Source organism: Ctenopharyngodon idella, chromosome 16, assembly GCF_019924925.1.
Source record: "Ctenopharyngodon idella isolate HZGC_01 chromosome 16, HZGC01, whole genome shotgun sequence".
Taxonomy (NCBI): domain Eukaryota; kingdom Metazoa; phylum Chordata; class Actinopteri; order Cypriniformes; family Xenocyprididae; genus Ctenopharyngodon; species Ctenopharyngodon idella.
In genome coordinates this window covers 31,044,831-31,071,117 of record NC_067235.1, presented here as the reverse complement: position 1 = coordinate 31,071,117, position 26,287 = coordinate 31,044,831, and the positions used below count along the sequence as shown (strand labels likewise).

Below are 26,287 nucleotides of genomic sequence, written 5' to 3'. Positions count from 1 at the left end.
GTTTCAGGTGTTTGACGCGTGTAACACGTGATTCGCGTTTCTAGTAGTGACGTGATTACGACGTATCGAGAGGAGGCAGAAATCCGAAACAACAATGGAGCACAAAATCATCGTCGCTCTATGTGGATACCCGGAGCTCTACGATACATCTTCATACTTTTATAGAAACAGGAATAAAAAGGATCTTGCTTGGAAGAAAGTGAATGAGGAGGTCGGACAATCTGGTAAAACGCTCTTTACTCAATTTGAGCTATATATATATATATATACACACATATTGAGACTACAATCTAGCTAAAGCCGGTAAATTGAGCTTATTCGCCGTATTTTACAACTACTTTCCCGCTGACGAGTTGATGTGTTTATTCAGAGGAAGTGTGCAGAAACGAGACTGGAGCCGTCTGGCAGAAGCCCCTCTCATGACGCGAATTCACGTCTGTTGTGAAGTGAATTTCATGCGCGAATGAAGCGAATAAACTCAAAATGTTCAAGCGTCCAACTACGCACGAATAGCGCAATTTATTTGCGCAAGTCGCGTCTGGAGTGAATGCCCCATAATTCAAACGCCCTTTACAAAAAAAAGGTAAAACAATGATGTCGGACGATTTTGAAGTTGGAGAAAATGAGATGGAGTTTTTTTTCTTTCCAACGTGATTACGTAATGTGTGGCGCATCACAGAGCAGTGCAAGACCAGCATTTGTGGTTAAAAAGTATATAAACTTATTTTTTTTAGAAAATGACCTATTGTTTTGCTAGATAAGACCCTTATTTGTCGTCTGGGATCATGTAGAGCACTTTGAAGCTGCACTGAAACCGCAATTTGGACCTTCAACCTGTTGGTAACTGTTGAAGTCCATTATATGGAGAAAAATCCTGTAATGTTTTCCTCAAAAACCTTCATTTCTTTTTGACTGGAGAAAGAAAGACACAAACATCTTGGATGACATCCTTTAAGAAATAAAATACAATAAAAATGTTTAAATAATCAAGTCGTGCTTTTCAATAAATGAAGAATATTTGTATGGAGTATTTAATAATATTGATGTTGTATATTTCTCTCATGTTTAACACTTTGGTCAACTCTCTGTTGTTTTAAAGTGTGCTTTATATAAATAAATTAACATATATTATGCACCACCTCTGATAACAGATTACAGATTACTCAAAATTGTAATGCAGAAACCTACATTTTCTGTGAAGCAGCTTTGAAATACGTATTGTGAAAAGCGCTATACAAATAAATGTGAACTGAATTGTATTGAATTGGATCAATATAACAATAAATAGTCAAAAACAGCAACACTCACCTCACAAGTATCACGCAATACTTTCATTAACATTTCTGAGAGATGATGCAAGTGAATCAAATCAGAGTTCTGAATTAATTCATTGAAATGGACAGCTTGAACTGATTTATATCAATGAGTCAAACTCATCAAGCCTAATGGCATGATCTATAATTGCCACATGAAAAGTTAGTTAAAATCATCACAATATGCTATTGTATATTTATAAAGTAAAATCATTGAGAATATATCATGAATATTTGATTTATCACCCAAACGGCATTTGGAAACAAAGTGTGGCCGATGAGGATGTGATGTCATGCTCGTGTGCAGTTCTTTGGGGAGCTGAATGCATTTGTTACAGTCCGGACACAAAGGCTTTATCCCAAAGACTGTACTTAATGCGTATCCATGGTGACTGGAAACATTAGGGGGAACACAAAAGCCATCAGAGGAAGCAGCATAATCATGACTCAGGGGAAGAGTGCGCCAAATGCGCCCGCGACCACCCACCTGCAATTACAGCGAGCGCAAGAACGGATTAAAGAGAAAGTACAAAGAATGAATGTAAGATACATGTTGAAGTTGAGTTCTGTGACGTGTCTTACATTATGCTGAACAAACTACACCATGCACAGGATGTTGAAATGACAAAAACAGAAACATCTCAAAAACATCTCTTTGAAATCTCCTTGATTATATATTTTACTTTTTGCAATATACAGGGATAAAAGGAGCCATTGGCTTATAAGAAAAAAAAAATAGGTGTCAAGTGCCACATAAGAATAAACATACATTTTAATTTCAGTCATCCTGTCATGTGTCACGTCTTCCCTTCCATTTACAGCATCAGCTGGAACTAAGGTTCACTTTAAGTGGGAACTGAACATTTTTTCCAACTTTAGAACTACTGTTAAGTCACAAAGAATTGTTTTTTGCACAGAATCTGAGTCAGTGTCACCGACCATCAGCATCACTTGGCCATAATTTGACCTCCTCCCCAATGCGTCCCATAAATGCTAAGCATTCAAATCAAATCAAACTGAATAGAATCTTATTGTGAATCGAATCATTCTGAATCAAATCAAAACCAATGAATGGTGAATTGATTCGCTGTCTATACCAAACAAACATTCCCATCCCTATTCTCAAATATTTCTACTGAACAAAAGACCTCATGTAACGTGTCTCATCTCATATTGAGTTTCAGAATGATGTCTCAAACTGCAACCACAAACTGTAACTATAACCATGTCTGGAATCAAAGTCCGAGATCTCAATATGAAATGATCTGAGCTTCTCTCCACATTCATTTTAAAGCTCTACAATCTTTCTGCAAGACTACTGACTCATGTGAATCTACTTTTAATTTCTCTTTAATTTTATGAGAAGCAAAGTTGACACTTAACCTAAATCAGGGGTTTTCAAAGTCAAAGACAGTGGGCCTCCCTTCTAACACAACATACACAATGGCTTCACTTCTCTGTCATGGTTTATTGTGCTTTTTATAACTCATTATCAAGCACGTCCTGCTCCATCTTCTTATTTATCCATGTTTCTTTGCTTCTATATCAAGCAGTCCTGCACTGAACGGATACATTTACAGTACACACAGATAAACTATATAGAAAAATCTCTATCGATTAACATTGTTATATCGCTCAGGCCTACTCTACGCCTCCCTGACATACTCTTCGCCCCACGCTTTGAAAACCCCTGACCTAAATGAAACATAAATAGGCGCTTTTCCACTGTCGGGCCAGTGTGAGCCAGGGCTTTCAATGGGCTGGGCTAGGCTAATAGCCTCGGACCTGTAGCACCGAGCCCAAAATCATGCTGCGTTTCCACCATCGGGCCAGAAACTCTGCAGCGCTTCACTAAAACCCGCCCGTAACACCCCTATCTGGAACAACGTCACACAAACCCATCATTTCACCAACAAATGGAAGTTTTATCAGAAAAATAATCAGAAAGAAATCACTGGAAACTAGCGAGCTCGTAAAGCGTACATAATAAATGTGTCCGTTTGTTGGCATTTTTGTTGTTTACTTAAAGATTTAAAACCCAAGCATCGATGTTTTACCACAGTTTCACAATAATAAGTGATACATTGATCTTAATTCATTTGTGTCAAGATTAAACATTAGTCACAGAAATTAAGTGGTATTTACTAGGGCTGGGTAAACGATATCGATTTCTCAATTTTATCGATTTTCATTTTTACGAACCGATATCGATTCTTAAATCCCAAGAATCGATTAGTCTAGTCTGTTTTCAGTTGATGAATGAACAGAACATGTAGCGTGCCTCCCATCCAATAAATCGCAATAATCTTTGTTACTTTTGATATGAAGCAAAGTCTCAGATTTCAAATGACATCCATCTTATTATGAGATTCAAAAAATAAATACCATTTTGGCACTGTTTAATGTGACATGACAGATCGCTTTAGCGCTTCAGTTAAAGAGACGCGGCAGTACGGACATCCTCTCCTCCGCTTTAATACCAGTTACAGCGTGAAATAAACATGAATAAACATCTGAAGGTATGTTAAAATATACAGTACAACTTACCGAAATTCATATCATGTCTCGTGTAATAGCTCAATCAGTGTTGCAACCTCGGAAAGACGTCAATAAAACAGCTTGTAAACAATGTCACATAATGTCAAATTTACCTCAGAAAGACATATTCAGCGACCATAAACTCAGTCAGCTAGAAAAAGTGAACTCTAGAAAGCAGCATTCTGATAAATATAGCTATTACATATTCATTATAATGTTCTTCAATATTGAATGCATGTTTGAATAAATCATTTATGACAGCCACAATTTAAATGTTTATATTTAAAAAAACAAAACAAAAAAAAAACAAATTGGAGTAGAAATATAATTATGTCATTCTAAACTTTATTTATTATAAAAAAAACATAATTGAGTGTAATTTGTGTTTGTATATAAATAAGTTCATTTTAACCTTCAATATTAAAGTAGTACAAACTGACTCCCATGTGTAGTTTACAGCATTAGTTGAGGGATTTTTTTCCTCTAGAAAATTTACCATGTACTGTAACTGATATACTACATCCAAAATAATCGATATCGAATCAAATCGTAATCGAATTGAAGGCATGTGAATAGAAATCGAATCGAATCGTGAAAATTGTGTCAATACCCAGCCCTAGTATTTACCGTTATTTCACAAAAGAAAGAGGACACACAAGTTGTGTCTGTTTGTGTTTATTTATAGTCACAGGACAGTATGTTAACATCAAATTTAGAAAGAATGACAATTTCTACAAATTTTCCACCAAAAATATGACCTGAGGAGATTTAGCACTCTCTCCAGTGACAGTTCCAATAAGAGTTATATTTTCAGTCAGAGAAACAGAGGAATCTCCCGAAAACCCGTAGTTGCTTTATTTATGACATATGTGCAGCTAAATATGGATATCAGACAGTCCGGTAAGAGACAAGACGTACTGACAGATAAAATAAACACACGATTGTGATAGCCTACGTATATGATTTGTCCGATTTCTTCAAGCGGCCGTATTTATCCTGTTTACTATGGTAATAGCGCGCATAGTCTTTCTCTTCGCATATAAATATTTCTGCCTTATACGGTGATCAGAATCCACATCGGATCACAAACAGAAGTTATTTCAAACACTCGCTGCTGTCTGAAAGGTTGTTTTGAGCTAAAATGATTTTAAAAGTCTAATGTTAGCTGGTAACCTATATGAAATCATCCGCGGCGTTGCCGTCTAAACTCCGCCTTTGTTCGTAACCACTCCCTCAAGCCCGAGCTGGCCCGCTTTGGACCAAGGTATTCGGTGGGCCAAAAAACCCTGGCCGCTGGCCCAGACGAGGTAAGCCCCGGAAGTGACAGTGGAAACGCGACAGGCCCTGGCACACCCACTAGCACGACAGTGGAAACACGGCTAATGAGAACTTAATGAAGTATACAAAAAATGAACCCTCATTTCTAGGACTCTACAAACCATCATGACCTCCTCATGTGTAATCTTCCTCTGAACCACTGTCTTCAAACTGTAATAATTTCAGCTCATGATAGGCGCGTTAAGAAGCTTAGAGGAACTGAGGAGGGAGACGGCAGCATGTGAAACCAGCGGGTGCCACAGTTATGCTTCATCAGATATTACCTTTCATGCACTGTGTAATATAGCTGTACATGAAGGTAAAGTTTCGAAGGTAAGTTTCAAAGATCAAAGTGCATGAGAAATGGAGTTATTGTCTCCCAAAAGAAAGAACCGATTCTGAAACTTGTCGTCAGTAATTCCAGTCTTACTTCCTGCTTGAACCTACATAGGTTTGTAATGAATTTGCATAATGCTCACCTATGGTCTACACTGGCTGCCTGTGAACAATGTCTGCTTTGACACGCTCTCAATAACTGTAGTTGTAGCTGTAAGAGTTTGGTTTGTGTTGTCGACATGTCAAGAAGACGCTGTTTTCTGAACTGTGAATCCACTTTGAATGAGGACTAGGGGTCGAATTGATACGGTAAAACCGACGCCATTGTTATTGTTCGTATCACCGTGTATCAAGTGCTGAAGAAGCCTCCAGAGCTGAATCCATATATGGTAATGGGCGTTTCATTTTCAACATGTGCTATAAGCGGTAGACCAATCACAACAGACTGGGCCATCTGACCAATCAGAGCAGAGCAGGCTCTCAGAAAGGAGGGGTTTAGAGAGACTGATTTCTTTATCGAACCGTTTCAGACACTGAGAGAAGAGGTAATGCTGCAATGTATATTATGAGAAAATTAAAGTGTTTTTTGACCTTGGATGCATCTAAACATGTTGTAGGAGACTCCAGAACGCAATTAGGAACCTTTAAAATACCATAATTGGGGCACTTTAAAGTAAGATGCAAGCGGTCCACTAACTCACAGCATCATAACTGACCTCAAACACTTATGAGTGTGATATTAGAAGCATGCAGTACATAAAGCTCCACTGTAAATGTAGAGCGATCAGGAAAAGTAATTCTCACTTGCAGAGCGCTGGTGCACGCTGACATCATGCGCTTGGCTTTGAAACGATGACCTCTTTGAGCACTTCTCCAACTGATTTAAATGTCAACATGACAGATGTGGCACTTCCTGGATTGAACCGCTCTTTTCCTTTGCAAGTAAGTCATTTAGCAGATGCTTTCATCCAAAGTGATCTACGGCAGAGGTTTTCAAACTGGGGTCCGGGGACACACAGGGGGACGAAAGGGAATTCTAGGAGTAAAACTGTAAAATAATAATAAAAAAAACATGATTATGCTATATAATTATGAATATGTAAATAGAAATAAATAAATATATTTAAATAAAGAAAATCTATGAATAAAAATCAAATATTACATATTTTCTAAATAATAGTTTTGCATATTTCTGATGTTAATTTTTTATTGTATAAGTTGGGAATACTAGGGGGTCCATAGAAAAATTTAGAGTAGAACTGTATAAAAATACAATAAAATAATTTTATTTTAATTTTAATTTTATTTTTTAGAATTAAAATTAAAATGATTAAAATTAAAATGAATAAAATAAAATAAAATACACTAAAATAAAATTAAAATTAAATTAAAAATAAAATAAAAAAATTAAAATTACAATTGATAAAAAAATTAAAATACTAAAAGTATTTTAAAACTAAAATAAAAAATAAATTAATTAAAATAATTAATATTACAAATAAAATAAACAAAAATAAATAAAATTAAAATGATTAAAATTAAAATTAAAATGAATAAAATTAAATAAAATTAAATTAAAATAATTAAAATTACAAATAAAATAAAAAAATAAAAAATTTAAATTATAATACTAAAAGTTACAATTTAAATTAAAATTACAATTAAAAATAAAAGAAATAAATAAAATAAAATAAAATAAAAAATAAAATAAAATAGTATGTAAAGAAAAAATAAAAAAAGTGTAAATAAGCACAGACTATTCCATATACAATATCTAAAACTTTTTTTTTTTTTTTTTTTTTTAATTCCTAATATTGACTGCTAATCTATTTTAAATGCTACAATTCAATTTACAAAAAGGGCACTTGGGAGCATTCTTACAAACCATGAAATAACATATGAAGCAAATGTGGCAAATGAAGGCTACAAGACCGCAAGTCCAAACCAGTTAACATCAATGCGCTCAACAACACAAGAAGACACTGCAAGTGTCCTGATTCTCTCTGACAGACATTATTCACCAGCAAATGTTTGTTTCATTTTTTCCAAATGCAAAATATCTGGGCCAAAATTGCATTGTGTTCCTTGGAAGGAAAACATGTCATCTGTCTGGCAGTTCCTAAAAAACTTTGATCCAGGACCGTTTGCAGCGTTTGAAAAAGACATTTGTGTGTTTGGCTGGATTGAATCACCTCACACACACCATCCCAAAGATAATTGGCAAGCATCTGGATGGATGGATGGATGATAGCCAAGAGCTACACAAACCAACCTTCACGCTAATGCAAACAAATAACGGATGAGGGGTGAACGGCGATATGACAATCTCATCACATTTACTCAGCGTTTCACACTTCATTATAAGCTAATGAAGGAAGAAGAAAACAGATGACAGCCCATTAAAATTGTCATTTACTATCTGAAACGAGGAATCCACCATGCAGCAATGCTGATTTTCTATCCTGGAAATGCTGTGTAACGTTTCAGATTTCTGGAAAGTTTTCTGTGTGGAACAGCTGAGCTGGCGAGCAATTAGGAGCTGACGTCCTGACAGTGCAGTCGGGTTTGGTTTAAAGTCTGGCAGACGCATGCTGATTAACTGAGGCAGCAGAAACTGACAGCTATATTCTCACTGGAAATCTCTCAGGCTGATCTTTGACCATGTTTGGAGTGTTTTCTAGCCTTTTCTCAGAAAGACTTCATCCAGAGAGTGACAAACAACAACATAATCACAAATTCTTAAACGTCTTAAAGGGATAGTTCACGCCAAAATCATCATTTACTCACTCTCATGTCATTCCAAACCCATAAACTTTGGTTAAAAATGAAAGACGACCTATTGTGCCCTTTTACAAAATGTCTTGATTTTGTTTTTGGGGCTCTACAAGAATAGATTTTCATGCTTAAATACTCAGTAAACACATTATTTTTCACATATTCTCCATTGTTGCAGCGCCTCTCTTCCCAGTCTGTCAGTAACGCTCTGGGGTGCGTTTCCCAAAGCCAACCATCATCGCAAGTTCCGTCATTACCAATAGAATTCGATGGAACTTGCGACCATAGTTGGCTAACGATGCTTTTGGGAAACGCACCCCTGTTTATTTCCTGTCTCTGTGAAGCCCCTCCTTCTGAAAAGCACAATGTGCTCTGATTGGTCGGCTGGAGCAGCGTGTTGTAATTGGTGTGTGTTTGTGAAATGTCACGCCCCTTACCATAACCACGAGTTTCAACACACTACTAACTAACTCGACCAGGCCACGCCCCTTTATTTTGTGTATGTCTTGGGCGGGAATTATTTAAATGAGGAATACTGTGACGTGTTCATTCCCGGAAGAAAACTCAAGACTACAATGGAGTGCAAAAAGCATAATAGGATGCCTTTAAGATACTTTTAATGAAAGGCTTTAAAAAAAAAAAACTAATTAATTTTTCATTATAAGCAAGAGTCATATTAATGAGGTAAAAGAAAACATTAAACGTGCTGAATTTTATCCACTAACTATTCAGAAACGTCCAGTTTCATTCTAAAAGTTGTAACTTCTTCCTGAGTCTCTCCATCAGTGTCCGACTCCGGTTTGAACAATGTAAGGCTGAACACCGTTACTGACAATCCTCATTTTGGCTGCGTGAGATTCTCCAGCTTTGTTGTTGTTGAGCAACCGAAGCGCGAGCTGTTAAAGCTCCGCCCTCTTCTGGAAAGGGGGCCGGGAGCAGCAGCTCATTTGCATTTAAAGGGACACACACAAAAACGGCGTGTTTTTGCTCACACCCAAATAGGGGCAAATTTGACAAGCTATAATAAATGATCTGTGGGGTATTTTGAGCTGAAACTTCACAGACACATTTTGAGGACACCAGAGACTTATATTACATCTTGTGAAAAGGGGCATTATAGGTCCCCTTTAAATAAAGCCAAGCAACATGGATTATTCTGGTAAATATTGATAAATTGATAATTATTTTCATATCATTTTTATTTTTCAGATAACCAATTAAAGGTCAGATATTAAAATTTGCCTAATTAAAAATGTCTAAATAAATTAAAAAATAAAACACAAACAAAAAAACAACAACAATAATTTTAAGTGAATTGAGCAATTGCAACATGAATGAAAAATGGATAGTCATATTGACATTTGGTAAAGATTACATTTAACAGAATTATTCAATAATTAGTGTTTTAAAGATTAACTTTAAGTAAGCATTAGATCACATAAAAAATAATCTGTAAAAATAGTGGAAATGAGCATGCACAATTACATATCCAATATCTCTCCATACTAAACAATATTCAAAATAAGTCAAATATTGACTGATTAGCTGTTTTAAATGCTAAACCTGAGAGTTTTCTGCCCCTCCACCAAAAGTCCAGGACACCAAAACTTCCAAAAAGGTTATAAAGGTGTCATAAAAAAATCCATATGAATCAAGTGGTTTAATCCAAGTCTCGTTAAAAGATATTAATTGATGAGCAGATTTAATTTAGGCTTTTACGGCACCTTTATGCATCTTCTAAGTTTTGGTTACCTGGACTTTTAATGCGTTTTGAAGATAAACCGAAGACTTATGGGTTTTCAACGACTTAAGGGTGAGTAAATAATGACAGAATATGACCCAACATGAAGTCAAAATACAGATTCTTTATTTCATGTTCTTGATCTTGCTGTGAATGATTCATTAGAATGATTACAGAAGTAAAACATAAAAATCGTTTCACGGTCGCCCTTAAAAGTCATCACAGATTTTGACCCACTTATGTTAAGGATTCATTTGTGAATACCAGTGAGCTGGATTATAAGATTTATATCAGATTATATTCATCATCAAAGATGAAAATTCGAGATGTTTGTCTTGAAATTAAGGCTGAATCTTTTCCCTCAAACACAAAAGGAAAAATACATGATTTACGGTGCCAACAACGAGCCCATTCCACAAATAACTGGGGAGCCTTTAACATGATGAAAGAAGACATTTATTAAATTAATTCCACATGCTGACACCAAACAAATGAAAGTGGAGAACGTGCCAGACTCTAATTCAGCCGAGAATAAATAATGAACTTCTTGCACACGGAGAAAAGACAGGAAGAGACAGGAGGCTGGAATTTATGATTAGAAAATTACAATTTCTTTTGTGACACCTTCAGTCGGTCATGCTTTCAGGAAATTTAGAGCCGTGAGCCTGAAGACTGAATCCAAAAGTAAAGACTTCACTGGAATGACACATTTATTATTAATTAATTTCCTCTATTGTAAGTCACTTTGGATAAAAGCATCTGCTAATTGCATACATGAATGTAAATGTAATTCTGCTAATATATTTTGATATGTAGAGCTTAAAATGCATTATTATATCCACTTCATCTAGGTGACAAAAACCTAGATTTATATACATTTTTATACATATATATGTAATTTACTGAATATAAATACCACATATATATAAGAGTTATTCTTCTATGCTTTCTCATTTTTCTTCCTCCCTGTATTCTCGTGTTATTGCCTTTTTTGAATCTAAAGGAGCGCAGTCCTTCTCCATAGACGAGAAGATATTAAAACAGGCATCATAGCCAAACGCACAAGCGCGCATCTCTTTCCTCTCAAGCGCGCTCACAATGAAAAGCATTTCAAGTCTCACAATAAACACATTCTAACTGAAGGCACCGAATCCCTCCGGGGTTTCACGCCATTTTGAGGGCCCTAGCATTCCTTCAGCTGTGAACCACTCGATCCCAGCAAGTTATTTAAAATTCACCCGTGTCCCGGTGTGGCAGGGTCTCCATTAGCAGTCTGGGAGCGCAGCAGGGGGGCTGGAGGAGGAAAAATTAGCTGATGTGGACGACAGAATCTTCGCTTTGTCATTTTTTCTTTCTTTTTTTAAAGGATAAAATGAGAACTTTTGAAGATTCTTATCCCAAAAAGGACATTATAAAACTATATAGTGGTGCATATGATTGTTTTAAGTCTTCAAATGTCTCATTATGCTTTGTCTGAGAAACAGACTGGAATCGGCATCATAAGACTTCAGAAGAGTTGGAATACAGCGCATGAGTGTTATGGGTATTTTTGGAGCTTGACAGTCATGGTTGTGAAATGTTGTATGGAAAAAAGCTGTGTCAAGATTCAAAAATTTCCCCTTCAATACTGTAGAGAAAGAAATAACAGCATATGATTTTAAACAACATAAGGGTGCAAATATTGACAGAATATATATATTTTAGATCAGCTATTACTATAAAGCTACTGTATCATATTTGATACGCATATTTCTAAGGTCTCTACATGATCAGCAAGATCAAAACTGATGAAAAACCTGTTGCACACTATCTATTCTGTCATCTGATTCATAGTTTATACTTTTTTAGCAAGCAAAAGGCCTTTGAGTATCACTGTAAAAAACGTCCACCTTCAGCATGTCTTTTTGCAGTGAAATCTTTACTGATTTTTATCAAGCAAACATAAGAGTAACTTTTATATTGTTAGTAATATTTCAAGATGAACACTTGGGTTTACTTGATTATCCATCATTTTTTGGAAAAAAAATGTCCATCCATATCAAATATGATCCATCAGGCTTTTGAGAAAAGGTTTATTTGTTCATCTCTCAGTCATCATTATTGCATTTCATTATATGTTTTGAAACTACAGAGCTTTGATCATAAAGCTAAGCATTTAAATATCATTTTACTAAGACATATTATTGGCAGATATAGAGTGACGACTGATATTTATATGCATTTTATGTAAGTAGTTTGCTATACTGTTAGAAAAATCTCATTCATTTACATTACAAGCTAATTACATCTTACTTTGTGTCCATATCAATATCAGCATCTGCACCAAATTGCATATTTTTGGTCCTCTTAATAAAATTAATTTGTTTTTCCTCCATATTCTCACTATATCATACTATATCAGTCATAAAAGCCTGATGTTTCAAATATGATAAAAACAAAAAAAAAAACTTTTTAGATTTGTTAAAAATATTTTGCATAGAATTAAATAAACTGCATTTTCCATTTCAAAAATTAAAAGAAATATATTTTATATGTCAGGCTTTACAGGGTTAACCAGCAAGACTTCCTAAGTGAACTAGCTTCACCAGAAAGAAAGTTTTTATCTATGCTACCAGCAAGATCGGATACAGTACGGCGTTCAGATGAGGTCACCTGTGTGACTGATCAAACTTGACCTTTGTGAAGTCATTAAGAGACTCAGCATGTGCTGCGTATGACTGGGGACATTGATGGCGGGTCACTCCGAAACGAGTCCAGTAGATGATGAAGTCACGTGACGCGGAGCGGCATCAAGCTATAAATAAATCGGAGTGCTGTCGAGATGCTTTTTGCTGTCTACGGCTCACACTTCAACACACGAGACATTCAGTTCATTCATCCCACTCGCCCGCGGTCGAATCACACAGAAAACAATGACATCTTCTCATCCAGCTCATGTCACACTCCAAAATCAAAAGTGTGAAATTATATTTCGCTTAAAGAAGATAATCCTATATTTTTGAGAATCATCATTATTGTTTTTTACATTGTAGCAGTTTTTTTAATTCTCATAATTCTTACTGTTCAATAGTAATTCTAATTAGATTATTATTATTTTTTTTTTTTTTTTTTAAAGGCAGTGCAACAAATACGTATTGTATAAAAATGTATTACAGTCATGAGGCATTAAAAAAAAAAACATGAAAATTATGAAATATGAATATAAATATGAATCACGTTCTGTATTTTTAACATATTGTGATAGAAATGACGACGGTGGAAATGACAAATTAAACATTTTTGTAATAAAAAGACTCCCGCATCTTGCTAAGGATAAGTTCACAATGAATGAAAATATTTTCATGCTATTTGCATAACTTCACAAAATAACATCTTGACTGGAAATGCAATATAATATTCTGTTCGCAAATATTTTCCTTGACTTCTTTGGCTCTGGGACAAGAGTAAAGCAATAACATCAACAGACAAAAGACATTTGAAAAGTAGCAACTATAAATTACATAATTATGATATACACTGAAAAAAAATGGTGTAGGATTTACTAAGAAGTTGCTAGTAAATTTCACAAATAGTTAGAAAAAATTGAGTAACACTGAATTAAACGTGTCTGTAGTTGAAGAAACACCCGCATGCATCAAGCACCAAAATCAGAGAGACCAACAGGGGTTTATGGAAAAACTGTCATCTAGTTATACATGAAGACGCATCCAACAGACTCACAGAGAGAGAGAGAGAGAGAATCAGAACATTTCTAGGGAGGTCAAATACTTTCTGCTTTCTCAGACACACACTTCATGCTCAACAGGAAACAGTCCCTTTCCTTCTGAGATTCTTTACATGTTTCCCCAGCAGAGGAAACCATTTATAGCCAACGGAACGAACCGGTTCCCATGAAGAAAATGCTTCTGAATGCTACAAATCTTATCATTTCAACAGACTACGCACAGACATCATTTTCATGGACAAACAAGCTAAAAATAATCACCATTAATGGATATTGCCAAGATACGATTCCAAGAAATACTGCTGCAGAATTTTGCAGAGTAAAAATAAATGTAAATAAATATTAAAAAAAATAGTTAAATAATGATAATATTATTATTTATTTGTAGAAGAAAATAGCATTACTACATTTATTTTCTAAAGAAAATGCTTGTCTATGCAAAACTTGCTGCCAATATGCAAATATGATCTTTCTTAGCACAAGTTCCCATTATGCATGATTCTTTATGCTTTTCCAAAGAAAAACAAGAGTTATTTTGCATAATCTTTCTGCCTTTTTCTGCTGACATCATCAGTCCCTCTAAAGACCCCCAATTTTCAGGTCCAAACAAATCCCGATGGATAAAATCCATCCCATCCTACTTTATACTCATTGAAGATCCTGTCAGATTTAAGAGGTACAATGGGTTGTGAATGACAAGAGAGCTTTTTGTTCAAGTATGAGCAACAGTAACAGCCTTAGCAAACACGACTAATGAATATTTTGAAGTAGAAAAAGCAAAAAATCCTCACTTTATGTCATTCACCCATTAGTTTCAGAGACTCCAGGCATTAAACTTGCAGCACAACGAGGCCTCGTTTAGCTGACGGAGCGTCTTGTAACATGACACGTAGGAAAAAAGCTCAACTAGACATCTGCAAACCTCTGCGATCTGTTGAATTTTACATTTATTCAGTCACGGTTGTTGTTTTGCATCCGCTGTATTTTTGATGCAAGCGTAACGCGTGTTGTTAAACAGAGACGGGGCTGTAAAGCCTGTCGATGAGAAAGTGACGGGCTTCCCGCACGCCTCCTCTTCCTGTGGGTCTCTAGGGAGGAACGCAGAAACACAGACACGCTCATCCAGGCCTAACCAGATGTGACGGCTGACCACGGCAGTGAAAAGGCAAGAGCTGCATCAATCCAAGACACCAGAGCACCAGCGCTCAGGGTTATATAAAGATCTCACACGCTCCAGTTCAAGATCAAGTGTGTCATTTATTGATGTTCAGATAGTTTCTGGAGTTTAAAGTCACCATGAAATCAAAATTGATTATTCTTATTTTTTATGGAATATTGCAGTATTTATTATAAATGATTCTTTAAATTCATGTGCCTTGTAATCTTTAATCAAAATAACTTCCCCTCCCTCTTGCAACATCATCTGTTTACTGGCGTGAGGGCGGGGCAACCTGTCACTCACATGAGATCCACCAATAGCAAACCACACCCATCCAATCAATTCCCCAAAATCAAGCCTCGCCCTACATTTGTTCTTGTTTGAGAAGCTGTTTCATTCGGATATACGTCACAATAGGGAAATAAAGACAATCACATCTTCCGTTTCATGATGACTTTAATGTTGAGAGTCATTGGTACTTTGAATTTCTTAAGAGTGAAACAGTGACTATGTTTACATGCACATCAAAATCCATTTAACGTCCATATTCGGACTGAAGTATTAGCTAATATGCTCCGCTACAATAGCCATTTGGTGGAAATAATGGTGTAATTAATGTGAACCATGTCGAACCCATGAGTTTGGCATTGCTAGTGCCATGCGCTACTGTTTGAGCTACAGAAATGCAGATTGCAAATTAACTTGAATAAAAAAAAAAAAAACATGAAAATAATTAACAAACAAACAACTGCAATGGGATGTGTAGAACTAAATCAAAGCTTCGGTGACTGCCTGAATACACAATGGTTTTGCTTTTGATTATCATTTTGAGAAATTTGGGGCCCTATCATACACCCGGTGCAATGTTTTTTGCTAGTTTCAGCCCGACGCGGTTATCATTTTCACGTCCTGCGCCACGTTGTTTAAATAGCAAATGCATTTGCGCCCATTTGTTCACCCATGGGCGTGCTGGTCTGAAAACGAGGTGTGTTCAGGCACATTGTTGGCGTGTTGCTATTTTGAGGCAACTGAAAACGGCTGCACCATTGACCAGCTGAAACCTAAAGTCAATGGCGCAGTATTTGTTTTGTTATAGAGGTCGACCGATTGATCGGCCGGCTGATATATCGGGCCGATTTTTGGCATTTTTTAATTAATCGGCATCGGCCGATTGTGCTGCAAATTAGGCCGATTAATAGGCAGGCGCAACTGCCATTCCACCGCATAAAGGACCAGTTATACTTCATTTTCCGCGTTCCGCTGCATCTCGCACATAGTTGAGCACACAAGCCTTTCAAAGTATACTCCTTTGGCCGTGAGCGCGGAAAAACGGATTTAGTGGACTGCTGTTTTGAAGCTCTCAAGTCACTCACTCACTGTTGTACACGCGGATCGTCCTGCATGCGGACGGGGTGTGCGAGCCTTTAACCAGCTGTAGTTTAGGCTACAGGTAGGCGCGGGCACCAAAACCTGGTAACGAGCTCAGCAGCTAAATTATTATACAAGCCTGCGTTGTATAGATAAACTCTGACGTTATCAATTCTGTTTCTGTACGTTACTGGAGAATTTCTCTCCCTTTGCAGTTATGAGCAGCAGGCTGTGTAAAATGGGTGAACTCTAATTTTTTTCACTTAGATTATGGCCATTTGGCTTACAGTATAGAAGCATGCTTCAGAATAGTTTTGAGAAGGTGCTTAAAAAGTTGAGCCATGTATTATTATTACTATGAATTAGGCTACTACTAAGTTAATTTGACAGTCTAGATTTTTGATTACCTGTTTTGTGCATTTAATATTTGACGTATAAATTATTTTTAGCGCACTGATTGGAGAGGCTTGTTTTGTTCAATAAATGTTTAATTTAAGCAATTTTCTGTATAACTTCTTATTACTTAACTGTTAGATTTTATGAGATGAAGGGGGAAAAAAAGAAAATCGGCCAAAAAAAAAAAAAAAATCGGCACCATATATCGGCCATCGGCTGCCCTGATTTCTAAATATTGGCATCGGCCATAAGCGGGAGCACAACACACGTACACTCTGCTTGTTACAAACACAGGGACGCGCAGCAGCACACAAACATGCCAAATATTAAAAATAAAAGGATTACAATGTAAAAGATTATTATTGTGTGCATGAAGATAAAAATGCTTTGGTGGAATCCGGCTTGTCCCGTAGATGGTCTGCTCGCGCGCTTTAACCGTTTAACCGCAGATCCGTTTCCTCGCTAGAAAAGCGCTCAGTTTTTCCGCTTGCAAATTCCACCATGTAAATAGCGAATTCACCATGTCGCGAGCGCACCTGGCATTTAAAGGGAATAGGAGATGAGACTCTGATTGGTTTATTACACCCAAAACACACCCATAACTCATTAAGAGAATAGGGGCAACCCTTTTAGACCATGCACCAGGTGCGCCTACCATTTTTCCCCGTTGTTAAACTAGCTAAATTTGATTCGCACACGCCCTAAGTGCACTTGCGCCGTGCGTTTTAGACAATGCGCTTAGATCGTTAAAATTGGGCCCTTGGTTTTAAAGTTCGTCTTTTCAGAATATAAACATAATGTCAGTGGTCTCATTCACTAATAATTGCATGGATTATTTCGTATTTGTACGCACAGGAGAACTTCTCACGAAAAATCTCCGCCTAATTTAAGATTAAATCGTATTATTTAATAATTTGATTATATAATTTTTATATGGATTATATAATACAAATAATGTAACATACTTTATATAATTATAGTCCTGTTAGGATGAAATTTCATATTTATATAACTCCTTAACACGATTATAAGGCAGTACAGAGTGTTGTTTTTTTATGCGTACGAGTGCTTTCAGTTGTTCCTATATTTTGTCATAAATTTAGAATGATTTTTTGTAAGAAATTTTTGGTGAATCGTGATTTGTTCTTAAAATCGTTCCTACACACATTTCACGTACAAGTTTGTGCGTACGCATGCTTAGTGAATGAGACCCACTGTCTTTAAAATAATACTCTGGAAAACATGGTTCTAGAAAATTCAGCAATAAGCATAATCAGTAATGGCTGTAACAGGGAAAAAGGCCCTCAAAAGCATTAAAATAATGTTTTGTCTTCCTGTTCAATGTTCCCTCCAGTATCACTCGAGGGCATGTTTCCAAATCCAATGGAATAATAATGGATGGACCTCTGCACAACGAAGCAATGGAGAACAATGAAGCATCTCTCCAATGATCACAACTGACACTTCAACCCTGGAGACCTACACCATTGCTTCAAATAGAAACATCCAAACAACACATCCCAGCATGCACTACTCCAATGACAGTCAAAGCACTGTGAAATCCATTAAGCCACAGACAGCACACAACTACACTAAACACGTCATATAACATCTCACGACAGTTACATTAACTGTGTCTTCCAACACTCCCAAGGGTTATGAAAGTCAAATGGTTGTATTTTCGCTTACCTCGTCAAAGCCGCTGTCTTCTTTCTTGAAGGCTTGAAGGGGAGAGAAAGAAAAGTAATATCAGACTTTCATTTTACTGACTATTGAACAGTGAATAAAAGAATGAAATAATCAAAAAGTGGCTCTTTAATGCATTCTGCACATAAAAATGAAAAACCAGTAATAAAGGCTGTAATTGGCTGAAATATTTTTCCAGCCACAGCATGTCCACATTACATTTAATCCCAAAATCAAATGAAAGAAATTAGAAAATATATTTTCCATAAAGAAAAACAAAGCCTTGTTTTACTATACTAGTATAAACTTTATAAACTTTTATATATTAGGCCTATATTTTAAAAATATGAAACATTTTTTATAATATATATATATATATATATATATATATATTATAAAAAATGTTTCATATTTTTAAAATATAGGCCTATTTTTTTTTTTTTTTTTACATAAATAATATCTAAAAGTTTTATAAAAAATATTTTCATGAATATATGAAATAAATAAAGAAAGAAAGAAAGTCAATTATTTCAACTGTAAAGTTTTTATACATCATAGGCTTCACTTCATTAAAATATATACTGTTTCTTTTGATTTTGGGGTGAAATGCAACCTAGATGTTTTTTTGTGAGATTCACCCACACATATAAACCACATCAGCATCTGCAATAAAGCCTTGAAACCACAGAGAAATGGTTTCATCTATTGAAGGGTGAACATTCAACCTGATACTCTCATAGCAAACATCGACTTTTATAACATCATTTCATGGAGGAAACAGAAACTGGACATCATTTGGGATGAAATGGCCACTGGAAGCAGAGAATAGATTGTTGGTAATAAAGCTTTCCTCTCAGATCTAATGAGACTATATATGCTTGTAAATACTGGGTGACAGTTGTTTTATCTTTTTAACTGTTGTGGTAAAGATCTCTGTTGTGTCGAGCACACGAGGAGGATCGATCTACAGTCAATAAACCAATTTATGGTCAAACAAACTACCCATATTATACTCATACACACTGAGATGTAAAAGATATTGTTGATTACTACAGAAAATAACACTGCACTGCAACATTAAAAAAAAAAAAACTAAATAATTCATTTAAAGGGGACCTATTATGCCCTTTTTCGAAAGTCTTGATTTTGTTTTTGGGTCTACTAGTATAGGTTTTCATGCTTGAATGTTGAATAAACATTATTTTTCACATATTCTCCATTGTTGCAGCTCCTCTCTTCCCAGTCTGTCAGTAACGCTCTGTTTAGTTCCTGTCTCTATGAAGCCCCTCCTTCTGAAGAGCACAATGTGCTCTGATTGGTTGGCTGGACCAGTGTGTTGTGATTGGTCAACCATTTAGAGTGTGTTTGGTAAATGTCCCGCACCTTACCGTAACCGCGAGTTTCAACATACTACTGACTAACTCAACCAGGCCTCGCCACTTTATTTTTTCATATGCCTTGGGCGGGAATTATTTAAATGAATAATATTGTGACATGTTTATTCTAGGAAGAAAACTCAAGACTATAATGGAGGCGTTTCAGGGAGTTCAGAAACAGTGACACTGATATAGAGAATAACTCCCTTTGGATAGGACTTGCAACTTTGCAGACCTTTTTCATGCTCAACTAAAGAATGTTGAAAATGTAAAAAAAAAAAAATATATATATATTATATATATAAAGCATAATAGGACCCCATGTTCCTCCAAGGGTCAAAAATGCCTGATTTTTTTTTTTTTTTTTTTTTTTTTTTTTCCCAATGAAATGAATATACTTTAAATTTAAATTGATAATGTTTTTATTTAATATTTTGTATTTTTAGGGGTGTTTTTTGGTGCTAAATTATATTTATGTTTTTAATTTTTGAGCATAGACCTGAAAAAGAAATTTCCAATTTAAGCTGTCATAAATCTTGAATGCTCTGGAGCACAGACTTAATTTTGATCTTTTTTCAAAGATGCCACTTGGCAAATTATTGCTGAAGTAAAAAAAAAAATTTTTTTTAAAAAATTAACTTAAAAGTTACAGAATTTACGTTTATTGTTATGAAAATAACACAAAAATACTATTTTCAATTTTTATATGAAATGTATATTTTCAATAACACGTTTTACTCTAAAACTGCAAGAAAATCAAAGCCATAAATCTAAACAAGTTTGAGCTTATATCTCAAAAAATGAGCTTTCAGTAAGATTTTGTTTGCCCGCAGTACCAAAAATTTTCACTAGGTTAAAAATAATTTCCCATTCATTTCCAATCCAAGTGTGACAATTTTTTTCAGGACCATTTAAACTTTTTTGAATCATGACCATGATTTTTTTTTTGTGTGTGTGTGTGTGTGTGTGTGTGTGTGTGTGTGTGTGTGTGTGTGTGTGAAATCTAAAATCTAAACAAGTTGTGTTCCAAATTTTAAGGTTGACATCTCAAAAAACAGTAAGTTTTCAGTAAGATTTTGTTTGGCCGCAGTACCAAACGTTTCTACTAGATGAAATTCGTTTCCCATTCATTTCCAAAGCGCTCATTTTTGACACAAGTGTGACTATTTTTTTCATTTAACCTTTTGGAATCGTGTGTGTGTGTGTGTGTGTGTGTGTGTGTGTGTGTGTGTGTGTGTGTGTGTGTTCACACAGCAAAGTGCCAAGACCTTTACCAAGTTTCATACCATTCCGATGAAGAAAAATTCTAAAAAACCAAATCGTAAAATTCTTTGGTCAAAAATGACCAAAGGACACCAGATGGTTAAATATTTTAAAATACCAGCTTCACATGGCTGATTTTCATAACCATACAAAAATACATTGTGGTAATCCACATTATGCCACAAACACCATCAACAAAACTCAACTTGAACCCAGAACTTTCCTTTAAAATATAAAAGAATGTGTTCAGATCTGCGCTCATGACATCACGCAGATAACAGAGTCAGATCTCCTTCATTTGGCTGCTTAATAAACCCTCCCACAGTTAGATCATTTAACAGAAGCACTGAGGTATCACTGTTAAATGAGCACCGCTGCTGAGCATCTTTCTTGCATGTCCCTCGCAAAATTATTTATTCATGTCACTGTAGTTGTTTCAAGGCGACGAGCCATTAAATTGCACCATTCTCAGAGGAAAACTGAGACAGAAACTGCAGAACTATTACAGATTTCACTTCATTCAAGGGAAAAAAAAACAAGGAAAAACACAAGTAATCGCTTAAGATTTAATTGTATGCTACCTGTGTGACATTATTGCACGATCAGCATGAAAGCAGCTTCACCGTCTTGGTGAGCAGATTAACTTCAATGAAGAAAAAAATACAGTCTGAGTCTCAAAATATCCGTCCCACACATTCAAAAGAAAAAACCTTTCTAAAGGCTTCAGATGGCGCAGGGTGTCTAAAAACAGCCGACTGGCAGCATGATGAAAAGATAATAATGCAAAATGAGCGGTGGGCCGGATGAGACATCACAACTTCAAACGCACTCACAGAGATGCCAAGAACATCCACACTGAGATATATGAGGAGACAACACGCCATAGCTCTAGTGCCTACACTGTAAAAAACAACGTTTGACAAGAAAATACTTCAAAAATTCATGTTAATTCAATGCGTCACTTGCCGTTTCTTTGTAATTATGAAATTTACTGGCAATTTCTGAGTGAAGATTGCTTCTACAACAAGTTTTTTTCAGTGTAGAAAGACAGCATCCTCATGAGTGAGTGATCTGGAACGCTCTACATGTGCTACACCTCCATGTGTCACACATGCAGCACTCCTGATGAAGCGCACGTGAGACTCGACTCACAACTGATTTAAATATGTTGATGACATGCATAATGACATGATACTCACATATGCATATAAATAAAATAGTCAATTTTTGATTAGACTATTTTAATTGCTATATATATATATATATATATATATATATATATATATATATATATATATATATGATATTATAATGTATTTTATTTTATTTAAAAAAAAAACTTTTTTATTTTTTTTATTTAATTAATTCACAATTGATTTAAATATGTTGATGACATGCATAATATGACATTATAGTCACATACGCATATAAACAAGTCAATTTTTGATAAGACTATTTTAATTGCTATATAATTATATATTATTTATATATTATATTATATATAATAATGTATTTTATTTTATTATAATGTATTTTATTGATTTTAAAATTATTTATTTTTCATTATAGTTTTTGTATTTAATTAACTCAACTGATTTAAATATGTTGATGACATGCATAAAGACATCATAGTCACATATGCATATAAATAAGTCAATTTTTGATTAGACTATTTTAATTGCTATATTATAATATTTATAATTATATATTATATTACTTATATATTATATTATATTATATTTATATATTATATTATATGTATTTTATTTTTAATTAAAAAACATTTTTCATTTTCATTTTTTTTATTTATTTAACTCACAATTGATTTAAATATGTTGATGACATGCATAATATGACATTATCGTCACATATGCATATAAATAAAATAATCAATTTTTGATTAGACTATTTTAATTTCTATTTATTATGTATTATATTATTTATATATTATATTATATTATATTATAATGTATTTTATTGTTTATTTTAAAATTATTTATTTTTAATTTTAATTTTTTTTATTTAATTAACTCATAATTGATTTAAAAATGTTGATGACATGCATAATGACATTATAGTCACATGCATATAAATAAAAGTCAATTTTTGATTAGACTTTTAATTGCTATATAATTATATATGATTTTATTTATAATTATACATTATATTATTTATATATTATATTATATATTATATGTATTTTATTTTTTATTTTAAAATTATTTTTAATTTTTTTATTTATTTAACTCACAATTGATTTAAATATGTTGATGACATGCATATGACATTATAGTCACATATGCATAAATAAAATAATAAATTTTTGATTAGACTATTTTAATTTCTATATATTTATATATTATATTATATTATATATTTTATTTTTATTTTAAAATTACTTATTTTTCCATTTTAAATTTTTATGATTTAATTAATAGCTTTTCATTAAACTCAGGAATTTAATGCACTTCATGTTGTTGATAAAAAAAGAATGGATTATTTTTTTTTTTCCTTTGTATTTTTTATCAACATAGTACAAGATTATCCTATTCAAATCAATGTTATACACGAGTTGGGTCAAAAGTAATCTAAAAGTAATCAAAAAGTAGTCCGACTATATTGCCGTAAATGTGTAATGTAATGGATTACATTACTAACTACAATTTTTGTCATGTAATTTGGAATCAATAACCGACTACAATTTGTAAATATATGTAATCTACCCAGCACTGTATGTTGTATATGAATCATAATTTATTTAAACTGTAAAGCATTTATACACTACGCCTTAACTTTATGAGAAAATATAATTTCTTTTCATTAGGGAGTGAAATGTGACCTGGCTGCTTTTGTGAGATTCACCCGCATGTACAAACCACTTCAATGAATAATGGTCTCCTCTGTGAATGATGCAGAAGAAGTTGTCTTTGCAGCAGCATGATTAACTCGATTTTGGAACGGGGCCCATATGAATTACTCCTGTGCAAAGACACAATCATCAGCCCATCAATGCTGCGTTTAGTGTCCTTTAACAGATCAGATGAATGCAGCTCAACCATGAGACACATGACTGGTGAAGTCAGCGTATTTAGGATATAAAAGCCCCTAGGCAGCATCTTTAACCACCACTGCAACAGAACAGCCTTTATGACACAGACAGAACACAATCAAAATCTGAAATCAAGCCACAAAGGGACCAGCTTAGTGCCCTAAATAGTGCTCAATGCTCTCTCTTTAACTGGTGACATACAATAAGCCATAAAAGTAGCATTGCTCAAATCATTTGGTCTCTTTTTGAGCTCATATTGAATTATGACACATCTGATGATCAAAAGACTGAACCCTCATGTTCTGTAGTCTAAGAGAGACCAAAGCTCAAATATCTCTTGATGCATCATATTTTAGCTCGATTACATGAAAAATGTTGCATTACTTCTGTTTATGACTTTCAGATGCTCTGATTGCACAAACTGCAGAAGCATTTCATTCATCTATTTGGAGTTGTTTTAATGTGTTTTCAAACGGACTCCAAACGGAAGCAAAATTATGAGAACCGTCAAACATATGCCTGCTTTATTATAAACCAAAAGCTTCAATAATATCTGTCAACGAGGTTTTGATGAAATCAAGATTTCTGAAGGGAAATATGTGACCCTGGACCACAAAACCAGTCATAAGTCGCACAGGTATATTTGTAGCAATAGCCATTGTATGGTTCAAAACTATCGATTTTTCTTTTATGCCAAAAATCATTAGGATATTAAGTAAAGATCATGTTCCATGAAGATATTTTGTAAATTTCCAACCGTAAATATATCAAAAGTGTATTTTTGTAAGTAATATGCATTGCTAAGGACTTCATTTGAACAACTTTTAAGGTGATTTTCTCAATATTTTGATTTTTTTTTTGCACCCTCAGATTCCAGATTTTCAAATAGTTGTATATTGTCCTATCCTAATAAACCATACATCAATGGGAAGCTTATTTATTCAGCTTTTAGATGATGCATAAATCTCAATTTAAAAAAATTGACCCTTTTTTGTGGTCCAGGGTCACATATTAAATCATTTTACACATAAATAACTAACAGATAACAGATCATTGATGTCAAGCAAAAGTCTCCATTTGATCTGCTGAGATATTAATGAGATCTTCTGCACAATCTCAAATCAAAGACCTTTACAGATGAAGGTCTCTGCAAGTTTAGAGGATTTCAGACACTGACGATGAAGCACAATGCAGGAAAGCAATGAAAAGTGTTTATGAGATGGCACTGATCGATCACACACATTGATCACATGTGAACCTCTGGCAGAAGAACACAAACAATCAGATACTGATGCATCTGCAGATTAAAAGTCCACATTCACAACAACAGACCGTCTTCTGCAGCACCTTATACGCTCATATTCTATTCAGTTCTATTCTGTATTCTATTCTGCTGGTTTGTGAAGAGCTCAGCCGCCTCATGAACAATCATGCAACATCTGCACTTCACATGCAAACAGTTGTTTCGTTTGCGTTTCATTTACTGTTCACATGCGTCGCTTGATGCATAAAAAGGATCATTTACAGAGAAAACAAACTTTCCACGGACTGTCCTGCAGAAATAACGAGCTCGTGCACAATAACAGCGTGTATTTTGCTTGAGATGATGGACACTCACCGATGCGACTGAAGCTCTCCGACAAAGTTCTTCTTAATTTCTTCATCTTGCCGATTTTTTCGGCAGGTTGAGCCGCTGGCATTAAATCACACATGAGTTTGAAATCAGGGAGTAAATGAGACGCGTAGATAACTGTTGTATTCAAACACTGTCCTTCTCTATTAAATATGCATTTCCAAAGACTTATGACTACATATCTGGAGAGTGGAGACAATGTAATCCGCAATAATGTAACGGGGGAACTTCAAGATAACGTCTCTAATCGCCGCGGTTTTCCTCTGGAAATGTGGATGTCATTTTTGGGATTCTCTCCTTTTGCTTGGCGAGAGTGCGGATAAAACCCTGAGTTGGCCCCGCCCCCGCGGGGCAGCTATTGGCCGTCGAATGGACGTCTCGTCTTTCACTGGCTGCATTAACTGTCCATCATCAGTAGAGCTCCGCCTTGCCTTATAATAAGAGCCAGGCGTGCTCAAGACGTTTACATTTGCAGTTTTTAAATTGCTTTTAAGGACCCAAATAGTCCGTACTTTACGTAACTCATAATTCAAACAGGAAAAGATAAGAATGATTAAATAGATTAACTCATTTGTTTTTCATTATGCATTTTATAATCAAGTTCTCTTTATTG

The 26,287-nt window shown here is 34.8% G+C and overlaps 1 protein-coding gene across 1 annotated transcript in view; it reads right to left on the bottom strand.

The window, feature by feature from the left end:
* cdk14 (cyclin-dependent kinase 14) overlaps positions 1–25,971 on the bottom strand; it is a 183,260-nt gene extending 157,289 nt beyond the window's left edge. The window contains exons 1-2 of the mRNA XM_051865454.1: positions 25,660–25,971; positions 18,357–18,388 (exon numbers count right to left, since the gene is read on the bottom strand). Coding sequence (XP_051721414.1) covers positions 18,357–18,388; positions 25,660–25,753 — 126 coding nt within the window. The 5' untranslated portion in view covers positions 25,754–25,971. The remainder of the gene's footprint in view (positions 1–18,356; positions 18,389–25,659) is intronic.
* Positions 25,972–26,287: the final 316 nt, after the last annotated feature.